Genomic DNA, 23,218 nt, shown 5'->3' with positions numbered 1-23,218 from the left:
CTGTTATACTAGATGAGGGGAACTTTAATGTAGACCACATGGAGAATTCAATACATCTAATTGAAAAGTCACAAAAGTATATGAACCAATGGCAGATCGACCATTTAACAATTCCTACAGTAAGAATGCCCATGAAAAACCCACATTAGTTCAACAACTGCATAGTTTGTGTCCCTGTTTTTAAGACAGTACTCACTGGTGTCAATCGGATCTTCTGTCTCCTCCTTTTTCACTCTCAAAACGTCTTCCTCCTTCACGTTTATTAAGATAGCATCCTCTTCCTCTCTAAAAGGTTCTTTCTCTTCTTTCACTATAACAGCCTCCTCTTCCTCCTTTTTCATTCTGAAAGATTCTTTCTCCGTAAAGCAGAGCTCCGCTTCATTAGCAAGGGAGGAGTAGTTCAGTGAGCTCATGGTCAGGGATGTTAGCTAGCTAGCTAGCTAGCATTAGCGACTAGCCTAGTGCTAACCTGAGTATCAATCTTTAACAAGTTTGCCAATTGAACAAGTACATTAGGTTAAAGTTCACCAGTAGATATGTCAACCGAAATTTGTCTAAAACACTGAGATTAGCTAATGTACAATAACATGGTCTAAAGAATCAATCTTTCAGTTTTTTTTCGTGTAGCAGGCTACGGAGGTGGTTGAAAGAGATGGCGCTTTGTTGTTCTTGAAGAAGCGTCCCGTCCAGTCCATTATACGTCACGCAAGAAGCATCACCTGAAAGACGCACATCGCCATCTGCTGGTTGGAGTGGGTAACGCAGTTTGGAAACAATAGGTACCAGACTGTTTGTGTTGGAAAGAACGTCATAATAATTTAACAATAAACCGATATATTTTCTCTTACGTCTTACAAATAATACTTTCCTGTACACAGACGTAGAAGCTTAAAATGAATCCCTCGACTCACCTCGACTTCACTGACGTGATTGTCGTGATTGTCTCATGGAGGCCTTTGTAAAGCTCCTGTGCATCGCTGACATAACGGCCCTCAGCCACCAACCTGTCTGCCGTTCTCTTCAACGTTCATGATGTGGACTTAGTGGTCAAGTTCCTCAGTGCTCCGTTCCTCTCCTTGCTTCTTTTGTATGCTGTTCTCCACTGTTTACACTTCTGATGCTGGTCTCTCTCATTTAATAAATCGCCACCCACGAAGCATGGTTACCCATCGCTCGTTACCCAAAAGCCGCGGCCCTTGCAGAGTAAGGGGAACCACTACTTCAAGGTCTCAGAGCAAGTGACGTCACCGATTGAAACGCTATTTAGCGCTCACCGCTAACTAAGCTAGCACCTACTGATCAACCTATTGTGTGTATTGAACATTCATATTGGACAGTTTTACCTATAGAGTAGCACCCCCACCCATCAGCCCGTTCTCTTGAAGTCAAAGCCACAGTGTATTGTTGCTATAGGAGTTTTTAATAATCCTATTAATTTCAAGCCACACTAAGATGTCACCATACTATTCTTTTAAAGCCTCACAATGTAAGACATACATCATCAGAGTGGGCCTCCAACTAAAATGTAAACAATGGAGCAAATGCATCACATGTGAACATCACTTGATTATCAGAGGAGTGTATTATGACATCAGATAGAACTACTCAGACATTCCAAATATCACTTGATTATCAGAGGAGTGTATTATGACATCAGATAGAACTACTCAGACATTCCAAATATCACTTGATTATCGGAGGTGTGTATTATGACATCATATAGAACTACTCAAACATTCCAAATCAGGCTTCATCCATATCATGAAGGTGGATATTGATCCAACCATTTCCAAAGTAATGACCGGGCTGATGGAAACAGGATATGCCTGTACACTTTTCTAAATGCCGACAGACGATTTGTTACTTCGTTTGACATGGTGTTTTTTTTGTGTGTCAGTAAAAATGTATAAACGAGAATTGGCGGTATTAATCCTTTATGCACAAATATTGATTTAATAACGATAATATCTTAGTTAACTTGGAGTCACGCGATGATATATTGTGTGGTCCTCCCACTACGACTTGGGAAACCATGCAGTTTATTAGGCTACAGATTAAATAAATGATGAACTTCACAGGGTGGTGAAAGTGCATGTGTTGAGCTTGATGCTCCTTCCAATACATTTTGAGGGTCTTCTTCTGGTGACATGATGATGATTAATGCTTGGTTGCCATTTGACAAATAAAATAAGGTCGCTCTCATCCACAATAATCTCATCATGTAGGTAGCCTACCAGCACTGTATATGTGAGCTGTTGGCTACAGTGCACGGGACAAGAGGACTTTTGCTATATAACTCAACGGTTTTTCAAAACCATCAGTAGAGTTGAAAATGCAATGGAAACCCATTTAACTTGCGCTTTTCATCCAGTACATGGGAATTCAACAGGAAAACATTTTTCCGTGCACTACGTCATCACGCAAAGACTTTTATCCGCAATAAACCTGTTTGATGCAAACATTTCCGGTGGGAAAATGCGTATATTGTTTTATGCAGATTTGAGAATATTCACATGAAAATCTGTCGCAAATTACATGGCAATGTAGCTACTAATGTAGATATTGATCCAACACCTGCCGCTTATTCAAACCAGCCCACTTGGCAAAGACCTCAGTTCAACATTCAGTTTCTCGTTACATTTCTTTGAAACGGATTTTGGTTGCAAGTTGGGTGAAACACTAAATGTCACCAGTCACTGGTTACCAGTTGTGTGAAAATTAATAACAATACCTTTTGTAGATGGATTTTTACAAATCCAATCCGTTTTCCACATTGATCAAACATCACATGGATTTGTTTTGTTCAAATCAAATGCTAATGGTCACATACACATGGTTTGGCAGATGTTATTGTGGTGGGAACATTGTATTTAGCTAGGATTTCATAAGGCCAGGAATGTCATTGAGAATAACTATAGACAATAGTTAATGTTCCTAGTTTAGGGATGAAGATAGTGAAGGTTCATCAATGTTAAGGATGTTTTTAATTTGACGTGGAAACAACGTTTATTCAACCAGTGGGAGGCTTGTAAATACCCACAGGAAAGTGGAATGAGGAACTCTTTATTGAGACAATCATGAAATAGCAATCTGTGGGTGAGTTGTAGTGGATATTATAATATAAGAATCTGCTGGAGTCAAACCAAGATTCTTTATTTCTGAGCTCAGACAGAATAACAGAGTTTGGTATTTGGTATTTTACTAGGATCCCCATTAGCTGTTGCAAAAGCAGCAGCTACCCCTCCTGCGGTCAACACAAAACATGACACATAATTGTCATGTCTCTCGTCGGAAGGCATGGACCAAAGCGCAGCGTGGTAAGTGTTCATGATTTTTATTTAATCAAAAAACATTCGAACAAAATAACAAAGAGAAGAACGAACAGTTCTGTAAGGCAAATCAACTATACAGAAAACAACTACCCAAAAAACACAGGTGGAAAAAGGCTGCCTAAGTATGATTCACAATTAGAGACAATGATAGACAGCTGCCTCCGATTGGGAACCACACTCGGCCAAAAACAAAGAAATACAAAACATAGAAATAAAGAAACTGGAATTCCCACCCGAGTCACCCCCTGGCCTAACCAAAATAGAGAATAAAAAGCCTCTCTATGGCGTGACAATAATACAGAACATCAATAGACAAGAACAGATCAAGGACAGAACTACATACATTTTGTAAAAGGCAAACGTAGCCTACATATCAATGCATATACACAAACTACCTGGGTCAAATAGGGGAGAGGGGTTGCTTTATCTGTTTTTTGAAACCAGGTTTGCTGTTTATTTGAGCAATATGAGATGGAAGGAAGTTCCATGCAATAAGGGCCCTATATAATACTGTACGCTTTCTTGAATTTGTTCTGGAATCTTGTGAACTGTGAAAAGAGCCCCAGTGGCATGTCTGGTGGGATAAGTGTGTGTGTCAGAGATGTGTGTAATTTGACTTGTAAGAACTTTGATGATATCTGTACATTACAGGAACACCTGTGATGACAAAAGTACAATGATTCATGTTTTGCTTTAGCTTGAGATAAAGAATCAGTGGTAGACACCTTGCAAGTGCATGAAAAGGTCAACTGTACATAGTCAGATGTCTGTGTGTTGAAACTATATTTTAGGTAACAGATGGATAAAGGGAACTAAGAGTTCCTGTTGATACTATGTTCCAGTCTTACATGACTAGGTAGTGGATTAATTGGGCTTCCCTCCAGGCCTGAGAACAAAGACCTTCCTCTAGGCTCATGTTAAAAATATGTCAGATAGGAGTGGCTATAGAGTCAGCTACTGTCCTCAGTAGCTTTCCATCTAAGTTGTCAATGCCAGGAGGTTTGTCATTATTGGATCGATAACAATTGTTCCACCTGTCCCACACTAACTTTACAAAATTCAAAACTTGCACTGCTTTTCTTTCATGATGTTTTTTTTCATAATTCTTTATATCATTGATCTTGGCTTCTTAATAAGTTTATTATTTTGATTGAGTTTGGTCACATAATTTCTCAGTTTGCAGTACATAAGCCAGCCAGATGTGCAGCCATACTTATTAGCCACTCCTTTTGCCCCAACTCTTTCAAACATACAGTTTTTAAATTCCTCATCAATCCATGGAGCCTTAACAGTTAACAGTCAGTTTCTTAACAGGTACATGTTTATCAATAATTGGAAGAAGCAATTTCATCTGGTAAAAACAGGTAAACACATTATAAGGCAACAATATAAGACAATGGGAGCACTGTGTATGTTCTCTGATGAGTTGTGAGTCAATGAGATGTGAAATATCAATATACATGCTAAGAGAAGTAATTTCTCTCTCCTGTGTGGATTCTCTAATGACGTTTAAGTGATTGTTATGAGTAATATGTTTTCCCAAAATCGAACCTTCTGTAAGCCTTCTCCTCTGTGTCTCATGTTATTTCAGGCTTCCTAAATGGGCAAAAGCTTTGCATCCTGGGAGGAGTGGTAATGCATCTCCCCTGTGTGTATTATCTTGTGCTGTTTCAGGGTCCCTAACTGGTTGAAACACTTGCCACACTGGGAGCAGTGGTAAGGCTTCTCCCCTGTGTGTATTCTCTCGTGCTGTTTCAGGGCCCCTAACTGGTTAAAACACTTGACACAGCGGGAGCAGTGGTAAGGCTTCTCTCCTGTATGTATTCTTTCGTGTCTTTTCAGATCCCCTTCCCCGTTGAAACACTTGCCACACTGGGAGCAGTGGTAAGGCTTCTCCCCTGTGTGTATTCTTTCGTGTTTTTTCAGATACCCTGCCCAGGTGAAACACTTTCCACACTGGGAGCATTGGTAAGGCTTCTCCCCTGTGTGAGTTTTCTCATGGGCTTTCAGGTGTCCTTTCTCGCTATACATCTTTTCACATTGCGAGCAATGGTAAGGCTTCTCCCCTGTGTGTATTCTCTCATGTCGTTTCAGCTTCCCCAAATCGTTAAAACCCTTTCCACACTGGGAGCAGCGGTAACGATTTTCCCCTGTGTGTATTACCTTGTGCTGTTTCAGGGTCCCTAACTGGTTGAAACACTTTCCACAGTGGGAGCAATGGTAAGGCTTCTCCCCTGTGTGTATTCTCTCATGTCGTTTCACCTTGCCCAAATCGTTAAAACGCTTTCCACAGTGGGAGCAATGGTAAGGCTTCTCCCCTGTGTGTATTCTCTCATGTCGTTTCAGCTTCCCCAAATCGTTACAACCCTTTCCACACTGGGAGCAGTGGTAAGGCTTCTCCCCTCTGTGTATTCTCTCATGTCGTTCCAGCTTCCCCAAATCGTTAAAACGCCTTCCACACTGGGAGCAGTGGTAAGGCGTATCCCCTGTGTGTATTCTCCCGTGTCGTTTCAGCTTTCCCAAATCGTTAAAACCCTTTCCACACTGGGAGCAGTGGTAAGGCTTCTCCCCTGTGTGTATTCTCTCATGTCGTTTAAGCTCATTTAAGTGGTTACAACCCTTTCCACAGTGGGAACACTGGTGTCTTCTTGCTGGTTTGGACGTCCCTGGCTCTGGTTCCTCTGAGTCTGGCCTTTCTCCTGCCAAAGACAAGTGTGTTTTTTAAAATAGAGACCCGAATGAAACCTCCATAAGAGGGTAAATCCTAATCAGATCCCTCAATAACCTAAGGCCAGTTTTAACAATCTCAGTGTGATTTTAAAACAAATGTTGTCGAGTTTCCTGGTAATTACTGACAATGTTTACACTACTTATTTATTCATTCTGTTTGTCAGAACACAAAAAACTAAACAGTTCTAGGACACTCAAGACACAATCGAGCAGTTAGTTCTAAATATATAACTTTAATAGCTGTATGATACAGAATGCGACCTACAGTAGTGGCCAAAAGTTTTGAGAATGAAAAATATTAATTTCCACAAAGTTTGCTGCTTCAGTGTCTTTAGATATTTTTGTCAGATGTTACTATGGAATGCTGAAGTATACTTACAAGCATTTCAAAAGTGTCAAAGGCTTTTATTTACAATGACATGAAGTTGATGCAGTGTCAATATTTGCAGTGTTGAACCTTCTTTTTCAAGACCTCTGCAATCTGCCCTGGCATGCTGTCAATTACCTTCTGGGCCACATCCTGACTGATGGCAGCCCATTCTTGCATAATCAATGCTTGGAGTTTGTCAGAATTTGTGGGTTTTTGTTTGTCCACCCACCTCTTGATGATTGACCACAAGTTCTCAATAGGATTAAGGTCTGGGGAGTTTCCTGGCCATGGACCCAAAATACTGATGTTTTGTTACCCTTGCCTTATGGCAAGGTGCGCCATCATGCTGGAAAAGGCATTGTTCGTCACCGAACTGTTCCTGGATGGTTGGGAGAAGTTGCTCTTCGAGGATGTGTTGGTACCATTCTTTATTCATGGCTGTGTTCTTAGGCAACATTGTGAGTGTGTCCACACCCTTGGCTGAGAAGCAACCCCACACATGAATGGTCTCAGGATCCTTTACTGTTGGCATGACACAGGACTGATGGTTGCGCTCACCTTGTCTTCTCCGGACAAGCTTTTTTCCAGATGCCCCAAACAATCGGAAAGGGGATTCATCAGAGAAAATGACTTTACCCCAGTCCTCAGCAGGTCAATCCCTGTAACTTTTGCAGAATATCAGTCTGTCCCTGATGTTTTTCCTGGAGAGAATTGGTTTCTTTGCTGTCCTTCTTGACACCAAAAGTCTTCGCTTCACTGTGCGTGCAGATGCACTCACACCTGCCTGCTGCCATTCCTGAGCTCTGTACTGGTGGTGCCCCGATCCCGCAGCTGAATCAACTTTAGGAGATGGTCCTGGCACTTGCTGGACTTTCTTGGGTGCCCTGAAGCCTTCTTCACAACAATTGAATGGCATTTTAATGGCATCGGACCGAGGCTCTGCATCTGTCCTCGTGCTCCTAGACCTTAGTGCTGCTTTTGATACCATCGATCACCACATTCTTTTGGAGAGATTGGAAACCCAAATTGGTCTACACGGACAAGTTCTGGCCTGGTTTAGATCTTATCTGTCGGAAAGATATCGGTTTGTCTCTGTGAATGGTTTGTCCTCTGACAAATCAACTGTAAATTTCGGTGTTCCTCAAGGTTCCGTTTTGGGACCACTATTGTTTACACTATATATTTTACCTCTTGGGGATGTTATTCATTCATTAATGTTAACTTTCACTGCTATGCGGATGACACACACAGCTGTACATTTCAATGAAACATGGTGAAGCCCCAAAATTACCCTTGCTAGAAGCATGTGTTTCAGACATAAGGAAGTGGATGGCTGCAAACTTTCTACTTTTAAACTCGGACAAAACAGAGATGCTTGTTCTAGGTCCCAAGAAACAAAGAGATCTTCTGTTGAATTTGACAATTAATCTTAATGGTTGTACAGTCGTCTCAAATAAAACTGTGAAGGACCTCGGCGTTACTCTGGACCCCGATCTCTCTTTTGAAGAACATATCAAGACCATTTCAAGGACAGCTTTTTTCCATCTACGTAACATTGCAAAAATCTGAAACTTTCTGTCCAAAAATGATGCAGAAAAATTAATCCCTGCTTTTGTCTCTTCTAGGTTAGACTACTGCAATGCTCTACTTTCCGGCTACCCGGATAAAGCACTAAATAAACTCCAGTTAGTGCTAAATACGGCTGCTAGAACCAAAAATTTTGATCATATTACTCCAGTGCTAGCCTCTCTACTACACTGGCTTCCTGTCAAAGCAAGGGCTGATTTCAAGGTTTTACTGCTAACCTACAAAGCATTACATGGGCTTGCTCCTACCTATCTCTCTGATTTAGTCCTGCCGTACATACCTACACGTACGCTACGGTCACAAGACGCAGGCCTCCTAATTGTCCCTAGAATTTCTAAGCAAACAGCTGGAGGCAGGGCTTTTTCCTATAGAGCTCCATTTTTATGGAACGGTCTGCCTACCCATGTCAGAGACGCAAACTCAGTCTCAACCTTTAAGTCTTTACTGAAGACTCATCTCTTCAGTGGGTCATATGATTGAGTGTAGTCTGGCCCAGGAGTGGGAAGGTGAACGGAAAGGCTCTGGAGCAACGAACCGCCCTTGCTGTCTCTGCCTGGCCGGTTCCCCTCTTTCCACTGGGATTCTCTGCCTCTAACCCTATTACAGGGGCTGAGTCACTGGCTTACTGGGGCTCTCTCATGCCGTCCCTGGAAGGGGTGCGTCACCTGAGTGGGTTGATTCACTGATGTGGTCATCCTGTCTGGGTTGGCGCCCCCCCCCTTGGGTTGTGCCATGGCGGAGATCTTTGTGGGCTATACTCAGCCTTGTCTCAGGATGGAAAGTTGGTGGTTGAAGATATCCCTCTAGTGGTGTGGGGGCTGTGCTTTGGCAAAGTGGGTGGGGTTATATCCTTCCTGTTTGGCCCTGTCCGGGGGTGTCCTTCGGATGTGGCCACAGTGTCTCCTGACCCCTCCTGTCTCAGCCTCCAGTATTTATGCTGCAGTAGTTTGTGTCGGGGGGCTAGGGTCAGTTTGTTATATCTGGAGTACCTCTCCTGTCCTATTCGGTGTCCAGTGTGAATCTAAGTGTGCGTTCTCTAATTCTCTCTCTCTCTCGGAGGACCTGAGCCCTAGGACCATGCCCCAGGACTACCTGACATGATGACTCCTTGCTGTCCCCAGTCCACCTGACCGTGCTGCTGCTCCAGTTTCAACTGACCTGAGCCCTAGGACCATGCACCAGGACTACCTGACATGATGACTCCTTGCTGTCCCCAGTCCACCTGACCGTGCTGCTGCTCCAGTTTCAACTGACCTGAGCCCTAGGACCATGCCCCAGGACTACCTGACACGATGACTCCTTGCTGTCCCCAGTCCACCTGACCGTGCTGCTGCTCCAGTTTCAACTGTTCTGCCTTATTATTATACGACCATGCTGGTCATTTATGAACATTTGAACATCTTGGCCATGTTCTGTTCTAATCTCCACCCCACATAGCCTGGTTCCTCTCTAGGTTTCTTCCTAGGTTTTGGCCTTTCTAGGGAGTTTTTCCTAGCCACCGTGCTTCTACACCTGCATTGCTTGCTGTTTGGGGTTTAAAGCTGGGTTTCTGTACAGCACTTTGAGATATCAGCTGATGTACGAAGGGCTATATAAATAAATTTGATTTGAACCGCTCTCCTTGAAGTTCTTGATGATCCAATAAATGGTTGATTTTGGTGCAATCTTACTGGCAGCTATATCCTTGCCTGTGAAGCCCTTTTTGTGCAAAGCAATGATGACGGCACCTGTTTCCTTGCACGTAACCGTGGGTGACATATGAAGAGCAATGATTCCAAGCACCACCCTCCTTTTGAAGCTTCCAGTTTTGGGGGGGGATTCAGTTCAATTGCATGGAAAATAGGGACATTGTAATTGATTGCAATTCATCTGAACACTCTTCATAACATTCTGGAGTATATGCAAAAAGCCATCATACAAACTGAGGCAGCAGATTTGGTGAAAATTAAGATGTGTCATTCTCAAAACTTTTGGCCACGACTGTACACACTTCCTTAAACATAAAATAAGTAAATAAGTCATTTTAAGTGGAAGTCCAAAACTTGTTTTTATGTTGAAGACACAAAGCACATCAGTAAAATCTCCCCGTTGTTGAAAGGGTTCAACACCTGCTGTTTTAGTGGCCCAATTTCTTATTTAGACGTTCACAGATTTAACATTTTGACTATCGCTGATGTCATATTTTGGGTAAAGTAAAAAATAAAGTGAAATATTTGGAAAGATGTTCCTAAAACTGATAATAACTACAATAAACTAATTATAAATGCAACATGTAAAGTGTTGGATGTTTAATGAGCTGGGAAAAAAAGATTGCAGAATTTTTTACATCCCTGTTAGTTAACATTTATTCTCTGCCAAGATAATCCATCAACCTGACAGGTGTGGCATATCAAGAAGCTGATTGAACAGCTTGATTATTACACAGGTGCACCTTGTGCCGGGGAAAATAAAAGGCCACTCTAAAATATGCAGTTTTGTCACAACACAATGCCACAGATGTCTCAAGTTTTGAGGGTGCGTGCAATTGGCATGCTGACTGCAGGAATATCCACTAGAGTGGTTACCAGATAATTGAATGTTCAATTCTCTACCAGAAGCCTTGCAACGTCATTTTAGAGAATTTGGCAGTACATCCAACTGGCCTCACAACCACAGACCACATATAACGACGCCAGCCCAGGATCCCCACAGCATCTGAGACCAGCCACCCGAGTTGTATTTCTATTTGTAATGAAGCCCTTTTGTGGGGAAAAACTCATTCTGATTGGCTGGGCTTGGCTCCGCAATGGGTGGGCTTATGCCCTCCAGGGCCCACCAATGGCTGCACCCCTCAGTCATGTAAAGTCCATAGATTAGGGCCTAATTTATTTATTTACAATGACTGACTTATATGAACTGTAAATCGTTGAAATGGTTGTTTATATTTTGGTTCAGTATACACACAGACACAGTGCATTCGTTAAGTATTCAGACCCCTTCGCCTTTTCCAAATTTTGTTTCATTTCAGCATTATTCTAAAATTGATTAAATTGTTTCCCCCCTCGCCAATCTAATCTCAGAAAAAAAAAGAAATGTCCTCTTACAGTCAAATGCGTTTATTTTCAGCAAACTTAAGATGTGTAAATATTTGTTGGAACATAAGATTCAACAGCATACAATAAACTGAACAAGTTCCACAGACATGTGACTAACTGAAATGGAATAATGTGTCCCTGAACAAAGGTGGAGTGTCAAAATCAAAAGTAACAGTCAGTATCTGGGGAGCTGGAAACAGCAGAAGGGTAGCCTAGTGGTTAGAGAGTTGGACTAGTAACCGAAAGGTTGCAAGTTCATATCCCCGAGCTGACAAGGTACAAATCTGTCGTTCAGTTAACCCACTGGCCGTCATTGAAAATAAGAATTTGTTCTTAACTGACTTGCCTAGTTAAATAAAGGTAAAATAAAATAAATACAAAATCTGGTGTGGCCACCAGCTGCATTAAGTACCTACAAGCCCTCAGTCCAGCCTCTCTCAGCCTATTGCGGACAGTCTGTGCACTGATGGAGGGATAGTGCGTTCCTGGTGTAACTTGGGCAGTTGTTGTTGGCATCCTGTACCTGTTCCGCAGGTGTGATGGTCGGATGTCCCGATCCTGTGCAGGTGTTGTTACACGTGGTCTGCCACTGCGAGGACGATAAGCTGTCCGTCCTGTCTCACTGTAGCACGGTCTTAGGCGTCTCACAGTACAGACATTGCAATTTATTTCCCTGGCCACATCTTTCTTTTGGTGTTTCCAGATTCAGTAGAAAGACCTCTTTAGTGTCCTAAGTTTTCATAACTGTAACCTTAATGCAAGCTGTAACCGTCTGCAAGCTGTTGGTGTCTTAACGACCGTTCCACAGGTGCATGTTCATTAATCGTTTATGGTTCATTGAAGCATGGGAAACAGTGTTTAAACCATTTACAATAAAGATCTGTGACGTAATTTGGATTTTTTACCAATAATCTTTGAAAGACAAGGTCCTGAAAAGATCCGTATATTTTTTTGCTGAGTTTAGTTTGTATATGTTTTATGAGTTGAAAGGTGTTTTTTTCTCAGACATAAACAAACAACTCCAGGTGAAAGACAAAGGCCATAGCTGTAATAAAATAACAAATTAACTGGCAAAGCAGCAGAGTGAGGCCCGCACCCAGCAACGTCACGAGTCACGTTTTGCAGTTGTTTCAAAACAGCACTACAGGGAGAGAGAGGGGGAGAGGGAAAAAATCCACAGGACTTCTCCTTTAAAGCATCAGACTCCATAGTAATTCATCATTAGATGCTACAGTTCTCCTTTAAGACTGGAAGCACTACTCTATCTATTCAACTAACTTTAATAACTAGGGTTAATACCTGCCTGGCACCCCAACAAAACTTTATCTATACCCCCCTCTAACAATACCGCTACAGAATTAGCATAGTAGGCCATGTAATTTAAGGCAATCTGAAATATTTAGGACTAACTTATTCCTTGCCACCCATTCTGAAACTCACTGCAGCTCTTTGTAAGTGTTGCTGCCATTTCAGTTTCCGTGGTAGCTGACGTGTACAGTGTTGAGTCATCCGCATACAGACACACTGGCTTTACTCAAATGTCGTTGGCATGTCATTGGTAAAGATTGAAAAAGGTAGGTGCCAAACAGCTGCCCTGGGGAATTCCTTATTCTCCCTCGATTTTGTTGTACAGGCTTCCATTAAAGAACACTCTCTGTGTTCTGTTAGACAGGTAGCTCTGGGCGGCAGGTAGCCTAGTGGTTAAAGCGGTAGGCCAGTAACCAAAAGGTTGCTGGATCTTATCCCCGAGATGACAAGGTAAAACTCTGTCGTTCTGCCCCTGAACAAGGCAGTCCTAGGCCGGCATTGAAAATAAGAATTTGTTCTTAAAGGTTAGCTTTTTTTGGAACTCTTTATCCACAATATAGCAGGGGGTATAAAGACATACGTTTTTTCAGCAGCAGACTACGATCGATAATGTCAAAAGCCGCACTGAAGTCTAACAAAACAGCACAAACAATATTTTTATCATCATCAATTTCTCTCAGCCAATCAGTCATTTTTAAGTGCTGTGTTTATTGAATGTCCTTCCCTATAAGCCTGATCACAGCTTTCCTCAGTATTAGTTAATTAATTAACAGTGTCTAGAGTTTAGTTTGCCTGTTCAACAGTCTTGTAAGGATAGGGGGGTTGACTGGGACAGCCAATGTAATATCCATAATGTTTCAAGGATAAGTTTTTGTAAAACAAGCACCTTACATTGGATCATCTTGAAATGTTCTCTCTAAAGCTGACTTTCATCAAGGTTTTATATGGTCTATTGGTTTCTCTCTTTTCATTAGCAGAATCCTTTTTCAGTGTTACATCCATATACACCAGTCTATCTTCCTGTCAACTAACATAACTCCACTGGTTGTCCTGGTAACAGATACCAGTGGGCAGATCTATTGTATTTGTTCAAACTAAACTACAGCACTTACTTTGATGTGTCAAATCTGATCCTTTCATCTCTTCTCCTCCTCTCACAGTTCCACTCAGCCCCGTTGTTTTCCTGAAGTCCACCAGCAGCACAGACAACCTCTTCATACCCAGCAGTAAGGTGCGACCGGGAGAGGCACGACACATGGACTCCGGGAGGGAGGAAGGGCTAGCATTGTCCTGGTAACCATAAAGAGGGGACACAAACGCACATCATTATGGATGCTGATGTCACTGTTGTCATAAAGTGCTCTACAGAAACCCAGCCCAAGCCGATAAAGCAAGCTGTATGCTAGACCAGACCAAGCTGTACCATCTGGTGCTCTGATCTGGAGAGACTCTTCTCTGCCTCTTCGGCATCAGGATGTTGTTGAGGCTCCGCAGAGGATCCACCATAGTCATGTCTCTCTCCTGTGTGAATGAGAACATCAAACAGATGGTAAACTTATGATCTTCTATTGCAATCACAGTCTTACAAGGGGCATGAATATGACTAAAAAGAGCCTAAAATGGCCACTTTCATCTTGATTTCTTAAAAAAATATTTGTGTTGCAAATGTAAAATGGTTGTTCCACAAAATGGGTGCCTTTTTATATTTTAAGTAGAACATACGCACCAATATTGAATTTTAAAAGACTGTTATACTAGATGAGGGGAACTTTAATGTCGACCACATGGAGAATTCAAAACATCTAATTAAAAAGTCCCAAAAGTATATGAACCAATGGCAGATCGACCATTTAACAATTCCTACAGTAAGAATGCCCATTAAAAACCCCACATTAGTTCAACAACTGCATAGTTTGTGTCCCTGTTTTCAAGACAGTACTCACTGGTGTCAATCGGCACTTCTGTCTCCTCCTTTTTCACTCTCAAAACGTCTTCCTCCTTCACGTTTATTAAGATAGCATCCTCTTCCTCTCTAAAACGTTCGTTCTCTTCTTTCACAATAACAGCCTCCTCTTCCTCCTTTTTCACTCTCAAATATTCTTTCTCCGTAAAGCAGACCTCCTCTTCATTAGCAAGGGAGGAGTAGTTCAGTGAGCTCATGGTCAGGGACGTTAGCTAGCTAGCATTAGCGACTAGCCTAGTGCTAACCTCAGTATCAATCTTTAACAAGTTTGCAAATTGAACAAGCACATGAGGTTAAAGTTCACCAGTAGATACGTCAACCGAAATTTGTCTAAAACTCTGAGATTAGCTCATGTACAATAACATGGTCCAAAGAATCAATATTTAGTTTTATTGTCAAGCAGGCTACCGAGGTGGTTGAAAGAGTTGGCGCCTTGTTGTTCCTGAAGAAGCGTCCCGTCCAGTCCATTATACGTCACGCAAGAAGCATCACCTGAAAGACGCCCATCGCCATCTGCTGGCTGGAGTGGGTAACGCAGTTTGAAAACAATAGGTACTACACTTTTTGTGTTGGAAAGAACGTCATAATAATTTAACAATAAACTGATATATTTTCTCTTACGTCTTACAAATAATACGTTCCTGTACACTGACGTAGAAGCTTAATATGAATATGTGGATGATGAATAAATACTTCTACTAATAGGTAGTGTGTTAAAACACATTTGTGTTACATTTCTCACATTTTTCACATTTCAAATATCTCCAATCCAAAGTTAAATCTAGAATTGGCTTCCTATTTCGCAACAAAGCATCCTTCACTCATGCTGCCAAACATACCCTTGTAAAACTGACCATCCTACCAATCCTCGACTTTGGTGATGTCATTTACAAAATAGCCTCCAATACCCTACTCAACAAATTGGATGCAGTCTATCACAGAGCAATCCGTTTTGTCACCAAAGCCCCATATACTACCCACCATTGCGACCTGTACGCTCTCGTTGGCTGGCCCTCGCTTCATACTCGTCGCCAAACCCACTGGCTCCATGTCATCTACAAGACCCTGCTAGGTAAAGTCCCCCCTTATCTCAGCCTGCTGGTCACCATAGCATCTCCCACCTGTAGCACACGCTCCAGCAGGTATATCTCTCTAGTCACCCCCAAAACCAATTATTTCTTTGGCCGCCTCTCCTTCCAGTTCTCTGCTGCCAATGACTGGAACGAACTACAAAAAGCACTGAAACTGGAAACACTTATCTCCCTCACTAGCTTTAAGCACCAACTGTCAGAGCAGCTCACAGATTACTGCACCTGTACATAGCCCACCTATATTTTAGCCCAAACAACTACCTCTTTCCCTACTGTATTTAATTTATTTATTTATTTTGCTCCTTTGCACCCCATTATTTTTATTTATACTTTGCACATTCTTCCATTGCAAATCTACCATTCCAGTGTTTTACTTGCTATATTGTATTTACTTTGCCACCATGGCTTTTTTTTGCCTTTACCTCCCTTATCTCACCTAATTTGCTCACATCGTATATAGACTTGTTTATACTGTATTATTGACTGTATGTTTATTTTACTCCATGTGTAACTCTGTGTCGTTGTATGTGTCGAACTGCTTTGCTTTATCTTGGCCAGGTCGCAATTGTAAATGAGAACTTGTTCTCAACTTGCCTACCTGGTTAAATAAAGGTGTTCTCAACTTGCCTACCTGGTTAAATAAAGGTGTTCTCAACTAGCCTACCTGGTTAAATAAAGGTGTTCTCAACTAGCCTACCTGGTTAAATAAAGGTGTTCTCAACTAGCCTACCTGGTTAAATAAAGGTGTTCTCAACTAGCCTACCTGGTTAAATAAAGGTGTTCTCAACTAGCCTACCTGGTTAAATAAATAAATAAAAAGACATACATCATCAGAGTGGGCCTCCAACTTAAATGTAAACAATGGAGCAAATGCATCACATGTGAACATCACTTGATTATCAGAGGAGTGTATTATGACATCAGATAGAACTACTCAGACATTCCAAATATCACTTGATTATCGGAGGTGTGTATTATGACATCATATAGAACTACTCAGACATTCCAAATCAGGCTTCATCCATATCATGAAGGTGGATATTGATCCAACCATTTCCAAAGTCATGACAGGGCTGATGGAAACAGGATATGCCTGTACACTTTTCTAAATGCCGACAGACGATTTGTTACTTCGTTTGACATGGTGGGGTCGTTTTGTGTCAGTAAAAATGTATAAACGAGAAGTGGCGGTATTAATCCTTTATGCGCAAATATTGATTTAATAACGATAATATCTTAGTTAACTTGGAGTCACGCGATGATATATTGTGTGGTCCTCCCACTACGACTTGGGAAACCATGCAGTTTATTAGGCTACAGATTAAATAAATGATGAACTTCACAGGGTGGTGAAAGTGCATGTGCTGAGCTTGATGCTCCTTTCCAATACATTTTGAGGGTCTTATTCTGGTGACATGATTGATGCTTGGTTGCCATTTGACAAATAAAATATTATCACTCTTATCCATAATAATCTCATCATGTAGGTAACCTACCAGCACTGTATCTGTGAGCTGCTGGCTACAGTGTACGGGACAAGAGGACTTTTGCTATATAACTCAACGGTTTTTCAAAACCATCAGTAGAGTTGAAAATGCGATGGAAACCCATTTAACTTGCATTTTTCATTCAGTACATGGGAATTCAACAGGAAAACATTTTTTCCGTGCACTACGTCATCACGCAAAGACTTTTATCCGCAATAAACCTGTTTGATGCAAACATTTCCAGTGGGAAAATGTATATATATATATATATATATATATATATATATTGTTTTATGCAGATTTGAGAATATTCACATGAAAATCTGTAGCAAATTACATGGAGATTTAGCTACTAAGGTGGATATTGATCCAAAAACCTGCCGCTTATTCAAACCAGCCCACTTGGCAAAGACCTCAGTTCAACATTCAGTTTCTCGTTACATTTCTTTGAAACGGATTTTGGTTGCCAGTTGTGTGAAAATTAATAAAAATACCTTATATAAATCCAATCCGTTTTCCACATTGAATAAACATCATCACATGGATTTGTTTTGTTGAAATCAAATCAAATCAAATGTTATTGGTCAAATACACATGGTTAGCAGATGTTATTGGTCACATACACATGGTTGTCAGATGTTATTGGTCACATACACATGGTTAGCAGATGGTATTGGTCACATACACATGGTTAGCAGATGTTATTGGTCACATACACATGGTTAGCAGGTGGTATTGGTCACATACACATGGTTAGCAGATGGTATTGGTCACATACACATGGTTAGCAGATGTTATTGGTCACATACACATGGTTAGCAGATGGTATTGGTCACATACACATGGTTAGCAGATGGTATTGGTCACATACACATGGTTAGCAGATGGTATTGGTCACATACACATGGTTAGCAGATGGTATTGGTCACATACACATGGTTAGCAGATGGTATTGGTCACATACACATGGTTAGCAGATGTATTGGTCACATACACATGGTTAGCAGATGTTATTGGTCACATACACATGGTTAGCAGATGTTATTGGTCACATACACATGGTTAGCAGATGTTATTGGTCACATACACATGGTTAGCAGATGTTATTGGTCACATACACATGGTTAGCAGATGTTATTGGTCACATACACATGGTTAGCAGATGTTATTGGTCACATACACATGGTTAGCAGATGTTATTGGTCACATACACATGGTTAGCAGATGTTATTGGTCACATACACATGGTTAGCAGATGTTATTGGTCACATACACATGGTTAGCAGATGTTATTGGTCACATACACATGGTTAGCAGATGTTATTGGTCACATACACATGGTTAGCAGATGTTATTGGTCACATACACATGGTTAGCAGATGTTATTGGTCACATACACATGGTTAGCAGATGTTATTGTGAGTGTAGTGAAATGCTTATGCTTCTAGATCCGACAGTACAGCAGTATCAAACAGATAATATCTAACAAATTCCACAACTAAACCTAATACACATAATCCAGTAAAGGAATGGGAAATATAGAAGTAGAAAACATGGATGAGCAGAAACACAGCAGCTAAGATGCAATATATAGTGAAGAATAGATAGTGAAGGATACAGTATTTACAGTTGAAGCTAAAGATTACATACACTTAGGTTGGAGCCATTAAAACTCATTTTTCGACCACTCTACAAATGTCTTGTTAACAAACTATAGTTTTGGCAAGTCGGTTAGGACATCTGTGTTAATGACACAATTCATTTTTCCAACAATTGTTTACAGACAGATTATTACACAATCCCAGTGGGTCAGAAGTTTACATACACTAAATTGACTGTGCCTTTAAACAGCCTTGGAAAATTCCAGAAAATTATGTCTATAGCTTCTGATAGGCTAATTGACATCATTTTAGTCAATTGGAAGAGCACCTGTGTATGTATTTCAAGACCTACCTTGAAACTCAGTGCCTCTTTACTTGACATCATGGGAAAATAAATAAAAATCTGCCAAGATCTCAGAAAAAAATGGTAGACCTCCACAAGTCTGGTTCATCCTTGGGAGCGATTTCCAAATGCCTGTAGGCATCCTCTGGTCTGATGAAACAAAAATAGAACTGTTTGGCCATAATGACCATCGTTATGATCGGAGGAAAAAGGGGGATGCTTGCAAGCCGAAGAACACCATCCCAACCGTGAAGCACACAGGTGGCAACATCACGTTGTGGGGGTTCTTCACTGCAGGAAGGACTGGGGCACTTCACAAAATAGATGGCATTATTGGTGAAAATGATGTGAATATATTGAAGCAACATCTCAAGACATCAGTCAGGAAGTTAAAGCTTGGTCGTAAATGGGTCTTTCAAATGGACAATGATGCCAAGCATACTTCCAAAGTTGTGGCAAAATGGCTTAAGGACAACAAAGTCAAGGTATTGGAGTGGGCATAACAACGCCCTGACCTTAATGCTATAGAAAACAGAGCATTTTTACCCTTTTAAAAATAGTTATAGGGGGAGGTCCAGAGGATGTCTGTCTTTGAAAGGGTCATTGTAATATTTAAGATGTCCCCTTTACTGATTACCTAAACCTACAAGTCAAGGGGTCTGAATACTTTCCAAAGAAACTGTAAGTGATTGAGGAGAGAGCATAATTGCTATATTCTAATTACAATCATTGACCCATAAGGGACCACATGACCAAAGCAATGCGTGACCCATGCAGAATTAAAACCATATTCATCTTAATGAGAAATATAATCGAATAAACAAATGTTTGCATAACCAAAGACATGAAAACGGGTGGGAACATTGTATTTAGCTAGGATTTCATAAGGCCAGGAATGTCATTGAGAATAACAATAGACAATAGTTAATGTTGCTAGTTTAGCGATGAAGATAGTGAAGGTTCATCAATGTTAAGCATGTTTTTTAATTTGACGTGGAAACAATGTTTATTCAACCAGTGGGAGGCTTGTAAAAGGCCACAGGAAAGTGGAATGAGGAACTCTTCATTGAGACAATCATGAAACAGCAATCTGTGGGTGAGTTGTAGTGGATATTATAATATAAGGATCTGCTGGAGTCCATGTCAAACCAAGATTCTTTATTTGAGCTCAGAGAGAACAACAGAGTTTGGTATTTGGTATTTTACTAGGATCCCCATTAGCTGTTGCAAAAGCAGCAGCTACCCCTCCTGCGGTCAACACAAAACATGACACATAATTGTCATGTCTCTCGTCGGAAGGCATGGACCAAAGCGCAGCGTGGTAAGTGTTCATGATTTTTATTTAATCAAAAAACATTCAAACAAAATAACAAAGAGAAGAACTGAACAGTTCTGTAAGGCAAATCAACTATACATAAAACAACTACCCAAAAATCACAGGTGGAAAAAGGCTGCCTAAGTATGATTCCCAATTAGAGACAATGATAGACAGCTGCCTCCGATTGTGAACCACACTCCGCCAAAAACAAAGAAATAGAAAACATAGAAATAAAGAAACTGGAATTCCCACCCGAGTCACCCCCTGGCCTAACCAAAATAGAGAATAAAAGACCTCTCTATGGTGTGACAATAATACAGAACATCAATAGACAAGAACAGATCAAGGACAGAACTACATACATTTTGTAAAAGGTACACGTAGCCTACATATCAATGCATACACACAAACTACCTGGGTCAAATAGGGGAGAGGGGTTGCTTTATCTGTTTTTTGAAACCAGGTTTGCTGTTTATTTGAGCAATATGAGATGGAAGGAAGTTCCATGCAATAAGGGCCCTATATAATACTGTACGCTTTCTTGAATTTGTTCTGGAATCTTGTGAACTGTGAAAAGACCCCCAGTGGCATGTCTGATGGGATAAGTGTGTGTGTCAGAGATGTGTGTAATTTGACTTGTAAGAACTTTGATGATATCTGTACATTACAGGAACACCTGTGATGACAAAAGTACAATGATTCATGTTTTGCTTTAGCTTGAGATAAAGAATCAGTGGTAGACACCTGGCAAGTGCATGAAAAGGTCAACTGTACAAAGTCAGATGTCTGTGTGTTGAAACTATATTTTAGGTAACAGATGGATAAAGGGAACTAAGAGTTCCTGTTGATACTATGTTCCAGTCTTACTTCCAGTCTTACATGACTAGGTAGTGGATTAATTTGGCTTCCCTCCAGGCCTGAGAACAAAAACTTTCCTCTAGGCTCATGTTAAAAATATGTCAGATAGGAGTGGCTATAGAGTCAGCTACTGTCCTCAGTAGCTTTCCATCTAAGTTGTCAATGCCAGGAGGTTTGTCATTATTGATCGATAACAATTTTTCCACCTCTCCCACAGTAACTTTACAAAATTCAAAACTTGCACTGCTTTTCTTTCATGATGTTTTTTTCCATCATTCTTTATATCATTGATCTTGGCTTCATATTAAAGTTTATTATTTTTGTTGAGTTTGGTCACATAATTTCTCAATTTGCAGTACGAGAGCCAGCCAGATGTGCAGCCAGACTTATTAGCCACTCCTTTGGCCCCAACTCTTTCAAACATACAGTTTTTAAATTCCTCATCAATCCATGGAGCCTTAACATATTTAACAGTCAGTTTCTTAATAGGTACATGTTTATCAATAATTGGAAGAAGCAATTTCATATGGTAAAAACAGGTCAACACATTATAGGCAACAATATAAGACAATGGGAGCACTGTGTATGTTCTCTGATGAGTTGTGAGTCAATGAGATGTGAAATATCAATATACATGCTAAGAGAAGTAATTTCTCTCTTCTGTGTGGATTCTCTGATGACGTTTAAGTGATTGTTATGAGTAATATGTTTTCCCAAAATCTGAGCTTTTATCCTCTGTGTCATGTTCTTTCAGGCTTCCTAAATTGGCAAAAGCTTTGCACCCTGGGAGCAGTGGTAAGGCTTCTCCCCTGTGTGAATTTTCTCGTGAGCTTTCAGGTGTCCTTTCCGGTTAAACATCTTTCCACATTGTGAGCAGTGGTAAGGCTTCTCCCCTGTGTGAATTTTCCCGTGAGCCTTCAGGTGTCCTTTGTGGTTAAACATATTTCCACATTGTGAGCAGTGGTAAGGCTTCTCCCCTGTGTGAATTTTCTCGTGAGCTTTCAGGTGTCCTTTCTGGTTAAACATCTTTCCACATTGTGAGCAGTGGTAAGGCTTCTCCCCTGTGTGAATTCTCTCATGCTGTTTCAGATCCCCTGACTGGTTGAAACTCTTTCCACACTTGGAGCAATGGTAAGGCTTCTCCCCTGTGTGTATTCTCTCATGTTTTTTCAGATCCCCTGACCAGTTGAAACTCTTCCCGCACTGGGAGCAGTGGTACGGCTTCTCCCCTGTGTGAATTCTCTCATGCTGTTTCAGCTCCCATAACTGGTAGAAACACTTCCCACACTGGGAGCAGTGGTACGGCTTGTCCCCTGTGTGTATTCTCTCATGTTTTTTCAGATCCCCTGACCGGTTGAAACTCTTCCCACACTGGGAGCAGTGGTAAGGCTTGTACCCTGTGTGTATTCTCTCATGTTTTTTCAGATCCCCTGACCCATTGAAACTATTTCCACACTGGAAGCACTGGTGTCGTCTTGCTGGTTTGGACGTCCCTGGCTCTGGTTCCTCTGAGTCTGGTCTTTCTCCTACCAAAGACAGTGTTTTTAAAAATAGAGACCCGAATGAAATCTCCACATGATAAAACAACAGTGCTATGAGAGTAAATCCTAATCGGATCTCTCAACCTGAGGCCAAACAAATGTAGAGCTTCCTGTTTTACAAGTCAGAACACAAAAAACTAAACAGTTCTAGCACACTGAAGACACAGACTTTGCTAGATTCCAATTGAGCAGGTGGTTCTAAACATATAACTTTCATAGCTGTATGATACAGAATGCGACCTACACACTTCCTTAAACATAAAATAACTAAAGAAGTAATTTTGTGTAATAGTTATTACATCAAAGACACAAAGCACATCAGTAACATCTCCCCGTTGTCGAAAGGGATCGACACCTGCTGTTTAAATGGACCAATTTCTTATTTAGACGTTCACGGGTTTTCAACATTTTGACTATCGCTGATGTCATATTTTGGGTAAAGTAAAAAATTTGGTGAAATATTTGGAAAGATGTTCCTAAAACTGATAGTAACTACAATAAACAAATTATAAACGCAACATGTAAAGTGTTGATGTTTCATGAGCTGAAAAAAAAGAATTTTTTACATCCCTGTTAACATTTATTCTCTGCCAAGATAATCCATCCTACTGACAG

At 40.9% G+C, this 23,218-nt stretch overlaps 1 protein-coding gene across 1 annotated transcript; it reads right to left on the bottom strand.

The window, feature by feature from the left end:
- Nucleotides 1-3,771: 3,771 nt before the first annotated feature.
- On the bottom strand, nucleotides 3,772-23,011 carry LOC116371712 (zinc finger protein 431-like). Its single transcript, XM_031820689.1, has 4 exons — nucleotides 22,999-23,011; nucleotides 21,827-22,588; nucleotides 14,345-14,524; nucleotides 3,772-6,031 (listed from the first exon to the last, which is right to left on the bottom strand). Exons 1-4 carry the CDS (start codon nucleotides 23,009-23,011, stop codon nucleotides 4,929-4,931), a joined length of 2,058 nt encoding a protein of 685 aa, XP_031676549.1. The 3' UTR covers nucleotides 3,772-4,928.
- Between the last annotated feature and the right edge of the window lie 207 nt (nucleotides 23,012-23,218).

The sequence above is a fragment of the Oncorhynchus kisutch genome, unplaced genomic scaffold, assembly GCF_002021735.2.
Source record: "Oncorhynchus kisutch isolate 150728-3 unplaced genomic scaffold, Okis_V2 scaffold3584, whole genome shotgun sequence".
Lineage (NCBI taxonomy): Eukaryota > Metazoa > Chordata > Actinopteri > Salmoniformes > Salmonidae > Oncorhynchus > Oncorhynchus kisutch.
The sequence above is the reverse complement of the archived record's forward strand: the minus strand, read 5'-3'. Positions and strand labels throughout refer to the sequence as shown.

Coding starts and splice junctions, on each gene's coding strand:
- LOC116371712 (XM_031820689.1), bottom strand. Junction 14,525..21,826: donor GGGTGCAAAGCTTTTGCCAA/TTTAGGAAGCCT, acceptor TTGCTAATGAAG/AGGAGGTCTGCTTTACGGAG. Junction 6,032..14,344: donor AGAAGTGCCGATTGACACCA/GTGAGTACTGTC, acceptor TGTCTTTGGCAG/GAGAAAGGCCAGACTCAGAG.